Raw genomic sequence first — 13,511 nt, 5'->3', positions numbered from 1 at the left:
TCAGCATCAGCGTGTTAATGTTAAAGTTTTTGGTGCGATTATTTCCTTTCTAATGTTTTTATCTACCACACTATTTTTTACTGATTACAATATACAAATACATATATTGCTTTAAAATTATTTGGATCAGACTTCACTGCAATGCTTTATAAAAAATATTATTTTTTCTATTTAATTAATGCATTAATTCAGGATGACCTACAGCAGGCAGGTCGGTGGTCTTTCTGTCTTCTACCGTCTTCTCTCTGGCCTCGGTCCCCCTGCTTTGTCTGTGATCTGTCATGACATGAAGGTGCAAGAGCAGTGTCACTTTTGGCCCCTCCCCCTGGGTGCGGTGAAGCATCATAACGTCACACCATTCCCTCTCTCTCTCACCCCCTCTCTCTCCTGCCCCTCTCTCCCGCCCCTCTCTCCCGCCCCTCTCTCCCGCCCCTCTCTCCCGCCCCTCTCTCCCGCCCCTCTCTCCCGCCCCTCTCTCCCGCCCCTCTCTCCCGCCCCTCTCTCCCTCCCCTCTCTCCCTCCCCTCTCTCCCTCCCCTCTCCCTCCCCCTCTCTCGCCCCTCTCTTGCCCCCTCTCTCGCCCCTCTCTCGGCCCCCTCTCTCGGCCCCCTCTCTCGGCCCCCTCTCTCGGCCCCCTCTCTCGGCCCCCCTCTCTCGGCCCCTCCCTCTCTCGGCCCCTCCCTCTCTCGGCCCCTCCCTCTCTCGGCCCCCTCTCTCGGCCCCCCTCTCTCGGCCCCCCTCTCTCGGCCCCCCCTCTCTCGCCCCTCTTCTCTCGCCCCTCTCTCTGTAAATGTATTCACAAATGTCTACCAAGCACAACAATTAATTCAAACCTTGGGGAAAACAGCTTTCAAACCTTGGGAAACAATAAATAAATAAGTAAACATTAATTGTGACGTCATTCATGATGTCATAGCACCGTGTCCTGTCATTGGTTGACAGATGTTATTGGTCATTGTTGGTTGACAGACAATATATAGGTCATTATCGGTTGACAGACATTGGTCATTCTATCAAGTTATTCTTTTTATTACTGCCAATTATTTTGCTATTATTATTATTATTATTATTATTATTATTATTATTATTATTTTGGGAAAAATGGCATGATAAGGTGGAACGACACTTCAGCTGCGATATATACACCTTTCCAACACTGAAAAAAGCAATAAAATGGCCGTAACTTGGGAACCACTCGTCCGATTAATATCAAACCTTGAAAAGACACATCCGCGGGTCCCCAGCAATATTCCTGGCAAGTTTCAATCAAATCGGACCAGTGGTCGTCAAACGGCGGTCACAGACAGACAGACAGACACACACACACACACACACACACACACACACACACACACACACACACACACACACAGATTGCTGGAATTATAGATAGATACATGGTTCAGTATTACGTGGGACACCCTGTATATCTTCCCAAAGGACCTCAAAATAAAAGCCACACTGAGGATCTTTGTGCAACTTTGATGGTGTGTGTTTATTGGATTTTGTACTGGCCAAGCGACAGATAAATCGTTATTTTCTTTTTTCTTGTTAGACTTGCTTGTTTGAGTTCTTCTTTTTCTTTGTTTGAGCAGTTATTTAAAAAAATTTTTTTGCTGATTTGTACAGAAGTGTCGACTTGTTGTGACGTTACTTGTCAATATAATTGATGTACATCATACTATTTGTTGCACTGCGTATTTGGTGTACTTTAATTGGATGCTTTATGACGTTAAATATGATGCTCTTGAACATGAAAAAATGACGAGCAAGTTCTACAAATCGACTTTCACAAGTGACCAAATTCACAAGTTCCTATAATACAAGCCATACAGTCGGGTTATAGCGCTCCAGTTTTCTTTTCTGTTTTAAAAACAAACACCAATACAACTCCAATGTTTCAAGCCTTAAAACAATTAGAAAATGCTCACACTACATGCAAAAAGGCTGAATGCCAAAACTCTGTGTTTGCTTCTAAATCTTGTCCCAAACCCATTGCTTTCTGTACTCACATTACCCAGTCACACCCAGATATTCCTGGACTCTGTGTACTTTTCTCCCAACAAGGTGGATAGTTTGCTGTGAAATGTCGACACTAATTCTGCAACCGGTCCAGACGGCACCAGCCCACGTGTCCTAAAAACCTCCTCCTCTGCTCTTGCTCGCCCTCTCTCTTTTCTATTCACCCTTCTCATTTGCTCAAGGTCATCTGCCATCTGCTTGGAAATCAGCAAACATTACCGCCCTGCATAAAAAGATGCAAAAACATATCCCTGCAACTACAGACCAATCAGCCTTCTCTCAATCATGAGCAAGGTTATGGAATCCATCATTAAATCCTTCCTCTTCTCCAATGGCTTGATTTCCAATCATTAATTTGATTTCAGACCAGGTCACTCTACCCTGGATGTGCTGCTTCTGCTCTCCCAACAATGGATGGAGGTACTCAATGCCAGACATGAAATCAGAGCCTTATCCCTCGACATATTGTGTACTTTTGACCCAGTCTGGCACCCTGCCCTGCTCACTAAACTCTCTTCCTGTGGTATCCAAGGCCATCTCCACTTATGGCTCGCAGACTTCCTCTCCTGTCGCAGTCAACATGTGGCCCTTCATCGAATTCTCTCATCCCCTCTTCCTGTCCAGGCTGGAGTTCCTCAAGACAGTGTTCTGAGCTCTCTGGAAAATGCTCTTTATCTCTTTGCTGATGACTCCACCTCTGCCGTATCATCTGTCATCCATCAGATCAGCAAGCAGCAGCCTCTTCACTCTGCATATTTGGATACAATCACAAGCTGGTCCAACATGTGGAGCATGTCTTTCAATCCTGACAAATCTCATACTCACGATGTCTCTCTGAAAGAACCATCTGGAAAACCCTCCAATATACTTTCTCAACAATCCTCTTCAAGAAATCCTTTCATTCAAGCTTCTGGGTTTCACTATCTGCTTTGATCTTTTCTGGAAAAGGCACATTTCCAAGCTGGCCTCCAAAGCCAGTCCCCAACTGCGCATCCTCCATCATGCAAAGTCCTTCCTTGGCATGCCTGAGCTCCTGACCATATACAAAGCTTTCATCTGCAGCCTGATGGAGTACTGCTCTCCCCTTTGGGCTGGTTCTCCCACCTCACACCTTTCTCGGCTTCACGCTGTGGAAACCAAGGCATTTAGGATAATTGATATCTCCCGCGATGAGGCTGCGTCTTTGGGTCTCTCACTCTCTCACAGCAGGCAGGTCGGTGGTCTTTCTCTCTTCTACCGTCTTCTCTCTGGCCTCGTTCCCCCTGCTTTGTCTGTGATCTGTCATGACATGAAGGTGCAAGAGCAGTGTCACTTTTGGCCCCTCCCCCTGGGTGCGGTGAAGCATCATAACGTCAAATTCCAAAAAATGCAATTACGAGCAAATTTTTTAATGAATCTTTGTATGTGAAAATAACTTTTGGAGACGCAAGAAATATGTAATGATTTTATTTTTGGGGGGCTTTTTACCTCCGGCTCATGTCACGGGGGTGGGGACTTGCGGTCACAGGAGTCAAAACGGGCAAAAAAACATTGATCTCAAAATTTGATATTAGATAATTCCTGGTGGAATTTTGCTATCTTTAAACTGCTTTAGGTGGGAAGTGTGGGGATTTGCAATGGTGCACCATCGGCTTTGCTCCAGTTATGATTATTATCAATTTTTTTTCTTCTAGTCTGCTCTTTTATCTTTCTCTGATATCCATTTACTTTTTGATTTCTGCTTATTTTACTGCGACACCAGTAAACTTTATTTGTTTGATTAATTTTACTGCTTTGTGTTCATTGAAGTCTATTTGATGTTTAGTTGACAGTGGTCGAAGGTTTGTGGAGGAACTTCATACATAAATCACATTCAGGCCAAAAACATCAGTGGACATCAGTGTACCTTTACCTGAATTACAATGATATTCATTGATTATGGGAAAACAAATTTTGTATGTGCATTGGATTTTAACCTGGGGTTCAGCTGAGAATATGAACAGGGAAACATTTGTCCTTTTTGTTGTTTGTGTTTTTGATTGAAGAAAAAAGTTAAAATGAAAGATAAAACCTGATCTGAGGATTCCACTTTTCACATTCATAATGCATTTCTTTCTCCTTTACTTGTACACACTAACTTTTACTTTACCATAGATGCAGGATGACTTCAGGAAAAGAATCCTTTTTAAGTAGCTGTCTTTTTCCAACTGATGTTCTTTATACCTACCTAATCTCTATTCTCTATCACCACAATTTTACAGGTGGTGGCAAACCTTCTGTTGTTTTTAGAGGAGGAAGAAGCGTTTTGGACTATGTGTGCATTAATAGAAGACCTGGTTCCAGTGGCATACTTTAGTGGCACACTACTTGGGGTGCAGGCAGACCAGCGTGTCCTACAGCAGCTTGTGAGCCAGTACCTGCCACAGTTGGATGCAGTGCTCCTGGAGCATGACATTGGTAAATTAAGGGGTGTACTTTTGGCTAATCAGATGGGGGTGATCCAAGTTGGATGTAATGACACAGAACTGAAAAATAAATTGCAACTCGTATATTTTATTGTGGTTTTGCTTGTTTATGCCGAGTAAGAATTACCAAAGCAAGTCAGTAATGTATGCTGATGACAAGAACACAAAGCATTATGTGGTAGTATATGTCGATACCCAACATGTTTTTACTTTAGAAAATGAAGCCTCCATTGCTTATCTATAAGATATCGATCCGATCCCTTGATGCCAATTTAATCCTTATGACATCATTGTTTTGCATATCTGCATCCTCTGGCCAAAGAGCTCTCCCTCATCACACTGCACTGGTTCTTGACTGCCTTTGCAAGTGTACTCAACGTGAGGCCCCTACTGCGTATTTGGGACCTTTTCTTTCTGGAGGGTTCAGTCGTGCTTTTCCAGATCACACTAGGCATGCTAAAAATGAAGGTTGGTGTTGTGGATATCTCCTTTGAAAAGAATCACCTATATGCAATATCTCCATTTCAAAAGAACAAAATATTTGCATTTTAAAATTTTCAGGAAGAAGAACTAATTCAATCTGAAAACTGTGCTGCCATCTTCAACATTTTATCGGACATCCCCTCTGGAATAGACAATGCTGAGCAACTCATCCAGGCAAGTATTCGTTCCCATGGCCTCTTTTGCTTCCAGCGAATATGACCACATTCAGTCTAATAAAGATACATCCCTGATCTGGGCTCGTGCCAAGCTCCGAACAATGTGAGAATGACAGTGTGTATGGTGTAGGTGTCCATGAGGATTGCAGGCTGCTTGACAGAAGTAATGATTGAATCCCAGCGAAGGAAGCAGCTGGCCTACCTCATGGCTGATCAAGGTCAGCTCATGAACCCTAGCATGCAGACAAGCCTGACTAAGCAGGTAAGTGCAGAGTTTCCACACCTCCTTTGCCACCCACAACACACTGCAATTACCCACTGTTGCTAACAATGGATAATTACAGCAGAGACTACAAATTGAAGTGGGTGAAACCTGGGAAACCTTTACTGCACTCACTATTCCTAAAAATAAACATCAATTGTGCAGTGTTCAATTCATTTAAATTTATACAAGGCAATACTTCATGTCAATAAAGGAATCAGGACTGCCCTTTGATAACTATATATATATATATATATATATATATATATATATATATATATATATATATATATATATATATATATATATATATATATATATTTTTTTTATCTTCCTTTGTTTGAGCTAATTCCTTTATTGACAGTTAGTGCATGTATATTTTAGCTGATAACACAAGATCTTGAGGTATTTCCACATCGAAAATCTGTGCCATTATTAATTTTGCTTGAAAATGGATATATTGCATAATTGTTAGGGTGCTTACGTGTTTTGTTCCCATTTTCAACAGGTGATGCGAAGACAGTTACGTCGCCGCAAGTCTGTTATCGGTTCCCTGTTCTTCAGTAAGTGTGCATCACCTATGTCACTCCACATATCTGCAGAATAGCCTGAGGAACCAACTTGATGTTTGTAGAAGTGAAATTCAGCAGCAGTCAGGAAAAAGCTGCATCCCACAGCACCTTGGCATTGCCAGTTGTGGCATGAATCCCTAATGCAAGTTTCTGGGGAGATGGGATTGAGAAGCAATTGCACTCTGCTACTCCATTGGCAAATGCACTTAGCACGAAGTTTATCATTTAAGGCGTTAGGTATTTAAAAAGAGATGTTGAATCTGCCATTGAACAGTGATGCCTCATATTTGGTCTCATGCATTCTAAAAACTAAGTCTTGCATGAACATGATGTTACCTTTAACCAACAATTTTCTGAGCCTATCACCTCCACTTGAATCATGCATCATGTTGAGTGTTATGCGTGTTGAATAAATTTATTGCAAAACTACTGCTGTTACTATTTGTGGTAAATGGTTTCAGCTTGACGGAAAACTTCATCACTCCAGGTGATCAGGAAGACATTCAAGCTCTCAAGGCAAAGAACATTAAGCAAACTGAGGTGGTGTCCATGTTACGAGAGGCTATCCTGAAAGTTGCTCATCATTTCCAAGCCATAGATCCTGAGAACACCTTGATGGTAAGTCTTCAATCATTTATTTTTTGTTGTTGTTGTTGTTTATTTGTATTTCCGCCATCTTGGATGATGTCTTTTTTGCTTACCTACTATTTCACTCTTTGCATTTGACTGTCTTCTCATAACACCTCTCATGAAAAGCATTTTGCTTATTGCGAACTGAAGCTGTAGCTCGATAAATATTCCTCAGCTGCGAGTTTGGTCTGGCCTACGTTTGCTCAAGCTCATGTTTTTCCAAACATTGCAACCAGGACCTGACACCTGACTACTCGACCGAGTCCCACCAACGTGACCATGAAAGCTACATAGCAGTGACGCAGCGGCGGAGGAAGAGGGCCAAAGCACTGCTGGATTTTGAACGCCACGATGATGATGAGCTGGGTTTTCGTAAAAATGACATAATCACGGTAACCTTTTCCTGGCTTTTCTCACAGTGCTTCTTTCTTGTAGAACCAAAACATAGCCGTCACAAAACTAACTCTCACTCACCAGTCCATGATTTCTGAACATGTTTCACTAATCGTGACATTTTCAAGGATCGAGTCTCTTGGCCGATTCAAATCGATGATCGTTACTAACTGTATGGTTGAATTGCTTAACAGCGTGATTAATGTACCAAGTTAGGAATTAAAATGGGCAATAAGGCAATGAAGCCATGTCAGCAATGTCGAGGTGATGAAGAAAGCTTAGTTCTCAAAATACCCGTGAAGGAAAGGAATAAAAAAAGCCCTGAAAGATACAATGGTGGTGTGCATCTGCATGACACAGGTGTGCAGTGAACCTGTCTTAATTTGTGAGCTTACTTGACGTTTCAGTAGGAACTGAAGAAACAAGATGGTATTCAGAGAAATACATACTCCGTGGAGTCTTGAGAAGGACTTGGTTCAGTGAAAAAAAGAGTTGGCTCGCACCAACTCAGATCCACCTCGTTTTATCATAACTTGTCCATAACTTGAGATATCACTATATTTATATATGTGTATATATGTGTATATATATACATATATATATATATATATATATATATATATATATATATATATATATATATATATATATATATATATATATATATATATATATATATATATATGTTGTTGTTCGTCTTTCAGCTGCTCCCGTTAGGGGTCGCCACAGCGGATCATCCGTTATGATCCGCATACTGATTTGGCACAGGTTTTACGCCGGATGCCCTTCCTGACGCAACCCTGGTCGCCTCTTACGACACAGGGATAAGGATTGGGTTTCGCCATGATTCCGGGCTGCCCTACACCCTCTCGTAGCGCGGCCCAGCGCAGAGCTCCCATCCTCAAGCGATCCTCCAACCCAAGCCTCCGAGTAGCTGGATTACAGGCGCACGCCACTACGCCCGGTGTGTGTGTGTGTGTGTGTGTGTGTGTGTGTGTGTGTGTGTGTGTGTGTGTGTGTGTGTGTGTGTGTGTGTGTGTGTGTGTGTGTGTGTGTGTGTGTGTGTGTGTGTGTATATATATATATATGTATATATATATATATATGTATGTATATGTATATATATATATATATATATATATATATATATATATATATATATATATATATATATATATATATATATATGTGTGTGTGTGTGTGTATACCGTCCTTGATGTTGCCGGTGGATGCCTTGGAGCTCACCGCAGGGCAAAGAAGAATTTTGTCTCTCAAGGGACACTGGATACCATTGACCAGAGTCGCAGGGCCAGGCTGAATGACAGAGCTGAGCTGTTCAGGGAGCTGAGGCGTAAAACTGTACGTGCACTGAGGGTGGACAAGGAGGCCTATGTGCGAGGAATCTGTGAGGGGGTAGAGCATCACCTGTGGACAGGTGATTCTCGTCCCACTTACAGGGGAATTCACGCATTACGTTCATCCAAGCCCATCCCTCGGAGCACTACAGTTCGAGCAGAGAGTGGTAGGCTCTTGACAGAGGAGTCTGAAGTGAAGGCCCGCTGGGCCAGTTACTTTGAGCGGTTGTACCAGGCTGATCCCCCAACTGTCGAGTTGGACGTCAAGGGTGTTACAATCCCTGTTGCTGACCCTCGAATCAACTGTGGTCCACCTGCGCTTGTGGAAACACGGGCTGCGGTGAACCAGTTGAAACAGGGCAAAGCTCCAGGGATCTGTGGCATCCATGCTGAACTTCTCAAGGCTGGTGGTAATGCTGCACTCGTGTCGTTGCATGCAGTTTTGTGCTCTGCCTGGAACACAGGCATCATCCCAACTGACTGGAAGAGGGGCCTTGTTGTCCCTCTCTGGAAAGGGAAGGGTGATCGCCAAGACTGCAACAACTACTGAGGGGTGACGCTGCTCTCAGTGCCGGGCAAGGTCTTTGCTCGGATAATTCTCGATAGGGTTCGCCACCATCTGCTTGAGCACCAGTGTCCAGAGCAGTCAGGCTTTACACCAAAGAGGTCAACGATTGACCGTATCCTTGTACTTCGTGTCCTCACCGAACGCAGACGAGAGTTTCGGCAGGGGCTGCTTGCAGCCTATGTTGATCTCTGTAAAGCGTTCGATTCAGTGAATCGGGATGTCCTCTGGAGGATTCTTGGTCTTCGTGGGGTGCCACCAAAACTGTTCGATCTGATGTCTGAACTCTACTCTGGTACTGAGAGTGCTGTGAAGTGTGGTGGTACCATCTCTGACTTATTTCCAGTTGTTACTGGAGTTCGTCAGGGATGTGTACTTGCCCCCACACTTTTCAGCACTTGTATGGACTGGATTCTAGGGAGGATGTCGGAGAGATCAAGTTGCGGTGCGTCATTTGGGAATGAGGTGTGCCTGTGTTGGAATTCAACAGACACTGGAATGGAATGGCTGCCATACATGTCGAGATGCTGATTTAAATTTTTTTTGGAGTGGTCTCTTACTTTTTTTCCAGAGCTGTATATATATATATATGTATATATGTATATGTATATGTATATGTATATGTATATGTATATATATATATATATATATATATATATATATATATATATATATATATATATATATATATATATATATACCAAGTCGAAAACACCAGGGGGTTGACTCAGCCTGCCATCCTTCCGAGGTCGGCGAAATGAGTACCAGTTGTACTGGGCCCGGTGTATGCCCCGGTTAGAATAGGTGTACCATATCCCTGTGTGTCGTAAGAGACGACCAGGGTTGCGTCAGGAAGGGCATCCGGCATAAAAACCTATGCCAAATCATTATGTGGACAACAAAACGAATTTCCATCCCGGATCGGTCGAGGCCCGGGTTACCAACGACCGCCACCGGTACCGGTGGTCAGCAGGGTACCAGTGGAAATTGTGCTACTGCTGGGCGAAGGAGGAGAAGGAGACTGGGAAGGCGAGTCCGGAGGCAGTGGGAGAGGGGGGAAGGGTAGAAGTGTGGAGGTGAGAGTTGGAACTCTGAATGTTGGGACGATGACTGGCAAAGGGCGAGAGTTGGCTGATATGATGGAGAGAAGAAAGGTGGACATACTGTGTGTACAAGAGACCAAGTGGATGGGGAGTAAGGCTTGGAGCATTGGAGGTGGTTTCAAACTGTTCTACCATGGTGTGGATGGGAGGAGAAATGGTGTCGGGGTAATCCTGAAGGAAGATCATGTCAAGAGGGTATTGGAGGTGAGGAGAGTGTCTGACCGAGTGATGAGTGTGAAGTTGGAAATTGAAGGGGTGATGATGAATGTCATCAGTGCATATGGCCCACATATGGGGTGTGAGATGGAGTATAAAGAAGATTTCTGGAGTGAGTTAGATGAAGTGGTGGAGAGTGTATCCAAGGATGAAAGAGTGGTGATTGGAGCAGCTTTCAATGGACATGTTGGGGAAGGGAATAAAGAGGATGAGGAGGTGATGGTGAGGTACGGTCTCAACAAGAGAAATGTGGAAGGGCAAATGGTGGTAGAGTTTGCAAAAAGAATGGAAATGGCAGTGGTAAATACGTATTTCAAGAAGAAGGAGGAACACAGGGTGACACACAAGAGTGGAGGAAAGTGCACACAGGTGGATTACATCTTAAGTAGGAGATGTAACCTGAAAGAGATTAGTGACTGTAAGGTGGTGGCAGGGAAGAGTGTAGCTCGACAGCATCGATTGGTGGTCTGTAGGATGACTTTAGAGGTGAGGTTGAGGAAGAGAGTGAGGGCTGAACCAAGGACCAGATGGTGGAAGCTGAAGGAGGAAGACTGTTGCGTGAAATTTAGGGAGGAGGTGAGACAGGCGTTGGATGGTGGTAAAGATGGGTGGGATGATTGGGCACCGACAGCAGAAGTGGTGAGGGAGATAGCTAGGAAGGTACTTGGTGTGACATCTGGACAGAGGAAGGAAGATAAGGAGACTTGGTGGTGGAATGAGGAAGTACAGGAAAGTATAAGAAAGAAGCAGTTGGCGAAACAGAAGTGGGATAGTCAGAGAGATGAAGAAAGTAGGCAGGAGTACAAGGAGTGGCGGCGAAAGGCAAAAAGAGAGGTGGCAAAGGCCAAGGAAAAGGCATATGACGAGCTGTATGAGAATTTGGATACAAAAGAAGGGGAAAAGGATTTATACCGATTGGCAAGACAGAGGGACGGAGCTGGGAAGGATGTGCTGCAGGTTCGGGTGATAAAGGACATAAATGGGAATGTGCTGACGAGCGAGGAGAGTGTGTTGAGAAGGTGGATGGAGTACTTTGAGGAGCTGATGAATGAAGAAAATGAGAGAGAGAGAGAAGGTTGGAAGAGGTGGAGATAATGAATCTGGAAGTGGGGTGGATCAGTAAGGATGAAGTGAGGACTGCTATGAAGAAGATGAAAAGTGGAAAGGCGGTTGGCCCAGATGGTATACCAGTGGAGGCATGGAAGTGCTTAGGAGAGATGGCAGTGGGGTTGTTAACCAGATTGTTTAATAAAGTCTTGGAAAGTGAGAGGATGCCGGAGGAGTGGAGGTTAAGTGTACTGGTTCCGATTTTCAAGAACAAGGGTGATGTGCAGAGCTGTGGAAATTACAGGGGATAAAGTTGTTAAGCCACACCTTGAAGTTGTGGGAAAGAGTAGTGGAAGCTATGTTGAGAGGAGAGGTGACGATTTATGAGCAGCAATATGGGTTTATGCCAGGAAAGAGCACCACTGATGCGATGTTTGCTTTGAGAATGTTGATGGAGAAGTATAGGGAAGGCCAGAAGGAGTTACATTGTGTGTTTGTGGATTTAGAGAAAGCTTATGATAGGGTGCTAAGAGAGGAGTTGTGGTATTGTATGAGGAAGTCGGGAGTGGTGGAGAAGTATGTGAGGATGGTGCAGGATATGTATGAGGACAGTGTGACAGCGGTGAGGTGTGCGGTAGGAATGACGGACCGGTTTAAGGTTAAAGTGGGATTGCACCAAGGATCGACTCTGAGACCTTTCCTGTTTGCAATGGTGATGGACAGGTTGACGGACGAGATCAGACTGGAGTCTCCATGGACTATGATGTTCGCGGATGACATCATGATCTGTAGGGAGAGTAGGGAGCAGGCTGAAGCGAGCCTCGAGAGGTGGAGGTACGCACTGGAGAGAAGGGGAATGATAGTCAGTAGGAGTAAGACGGAGTACATGTGCGTAAATGAGAGGGAGGGTGGTGGTATGGTGCGGTTGCAAGGAGTTGAGGTGGGGAAGGTGGATTGGTTTAAATACTTGGGATCAACTGTCCAAAGTAATGGAGAGTGTGGGAGAGAAGTGAAAAAGAGAGTGCAGGCAGGATGGAGTGGGTGGAGAAGAGTTGCAGGAGTGATTTGTGACAGAAGGGTAGCTGCAAGAGTGAAGGGGAAAGTATATAAGACGGTAGTGAGACCAGCTATGTTGTATGGTTTGGAGGCGGTGGCACTAACAATAAGAGAGGAAGCGGAGCTGGAGGTGGCAGAGTTAAAGATGCTGCGATTCTCGTTGGGAGTGACGAGGATGGACGGGATAAGGAATGAGTATATTAGAGGGACAGCGCAGCTAGGACTGTTTGGAGACAAAGTGAGAGAGGCGAGATTGAGATGGTTTGGACATGTGCACAGGAGGGAAACGGAGTATATCGGGAGAAGGATGTTGAAGATGGAGCCGCCAGGCAGGAGGAGAAGAGGAAGGCCAAAGAAGAGGTTCATGGATGCGGTGAGGGCGGACATGTGGGCGGTTGGAGTGTCAATGGAAGATGTGGAGGATAGAGTGAAATGGAGACTGTTGATCCGCTGTGGCGACCCCTAACGGGAGCGAGCCGAAAGAAGAAGAAGAAGTTTTATATATATATATATATATATATATATATATATATATATATATATATATATATATATATATATATATATATATATATATACACACACACACACACACACACACACACACACACACACACACACACACACACACACACACACACACACACACACACGTATATATATATATATATTTGTATGTATATATATATATAGTACACGGTAGCCCGAAAGTTACTTTACCCCTGATAAATTTCTCGCACTTCCCTCCGTCCTTTCCCCTCTGCCCTCGCCCGCTATGGTATGCGGAAACACTGACTCAGAAGAATGATGGAGCACATACAGATACAATGACAAATTGATTATTGTATATTAAAACTGTACAATACTGTGCAATAAAACCTGTATATTAAAAGAGTTCAAGAGCAATGCTTCACTGGGAAGAGGTAAAGTGACTTTCAGGCCACCCTGTGTGTGTATATATATATATATATATATATATATATATATATATATATATATATATATATATATATATATATATATATATATATATATATATATATATATATATATATATATATATATATATATATATATATATATATATATGTGTGTGGGCAACACCATTTTTGTTATATTTAAATTTGTAAGTATATCTGTCTGTGTACGTTTATACATTTGGCCCTTGGGGTACTGGCAGAGAAGACC

At 43.5% G+C, this 13,511-nt stretch overlaps 1 protein-coding gene and 1 pseudogene across 5 annotated transcripts in view; one reads left to right on the top strand and one right to left on the bottom strand.

Moving 5' to 3' along the window:
• The window catches only part of SGSM3 (small G protein signaling modulator 3), a 136,035-nt gene that overhangs the window by 56,403 nt on the left and 66,121 nt on the right, over positions 1–13,511 (top strand). For all 5 annotated transcript variants that reach the window (XM_085887072.1, XM_085887064.1, XM_085887081.1 and 2 more), the window contains 7 exons: positions 4,262–4,457; positions 4,788–4,933; positions 5,027–5,122; positions 5,255–5,386; positions 5,895–5,949; positions 6,446–6,576; positions 6,825–6,980. In XM_085887072.1, coding sequence (XP_085743198.1) covers positions 4,262–4,457; positions 4,788–4,933; positions 5,027–5,122; positions 5,255–5,386; positions 5,895–5,949; positions 6,446–6,576; positions 6,825–6,980 — 912 coding nt within the window. The remainder of the gene's footprint in view (positions 1–4,261; positions 4,458–4,787; positions 4,934–5,026; positions 5,123–5,254; positions 5,387–5,894; positions 5,950–6,445; positions 6,577–6,824; positions 6,981–13,511) is intronic.
• LOC147034677 (signal recognition particle RNA) lies at positions 7,807–7,947 on the bottom strand (annotated as a pseudogene).

This window comes from Eptatretus burgeri, chromosome 1 (genome assembly GCF_056783735.1).
Source record: "Eptatretus burgeri isolate ZD-2024b chromosome 1, Ebu_testis_v1, whole genome shotgun sequence".
Lineage (NCBI taxonomy): Eukaryota > Metazoa > Chordata > Myxini > Myxiniformes > Myxinidae > Eptatretus > Eptatretus burgeri.
This window is presented reverse-complemented; position numbering and strand designations above follow the sequence as displayed.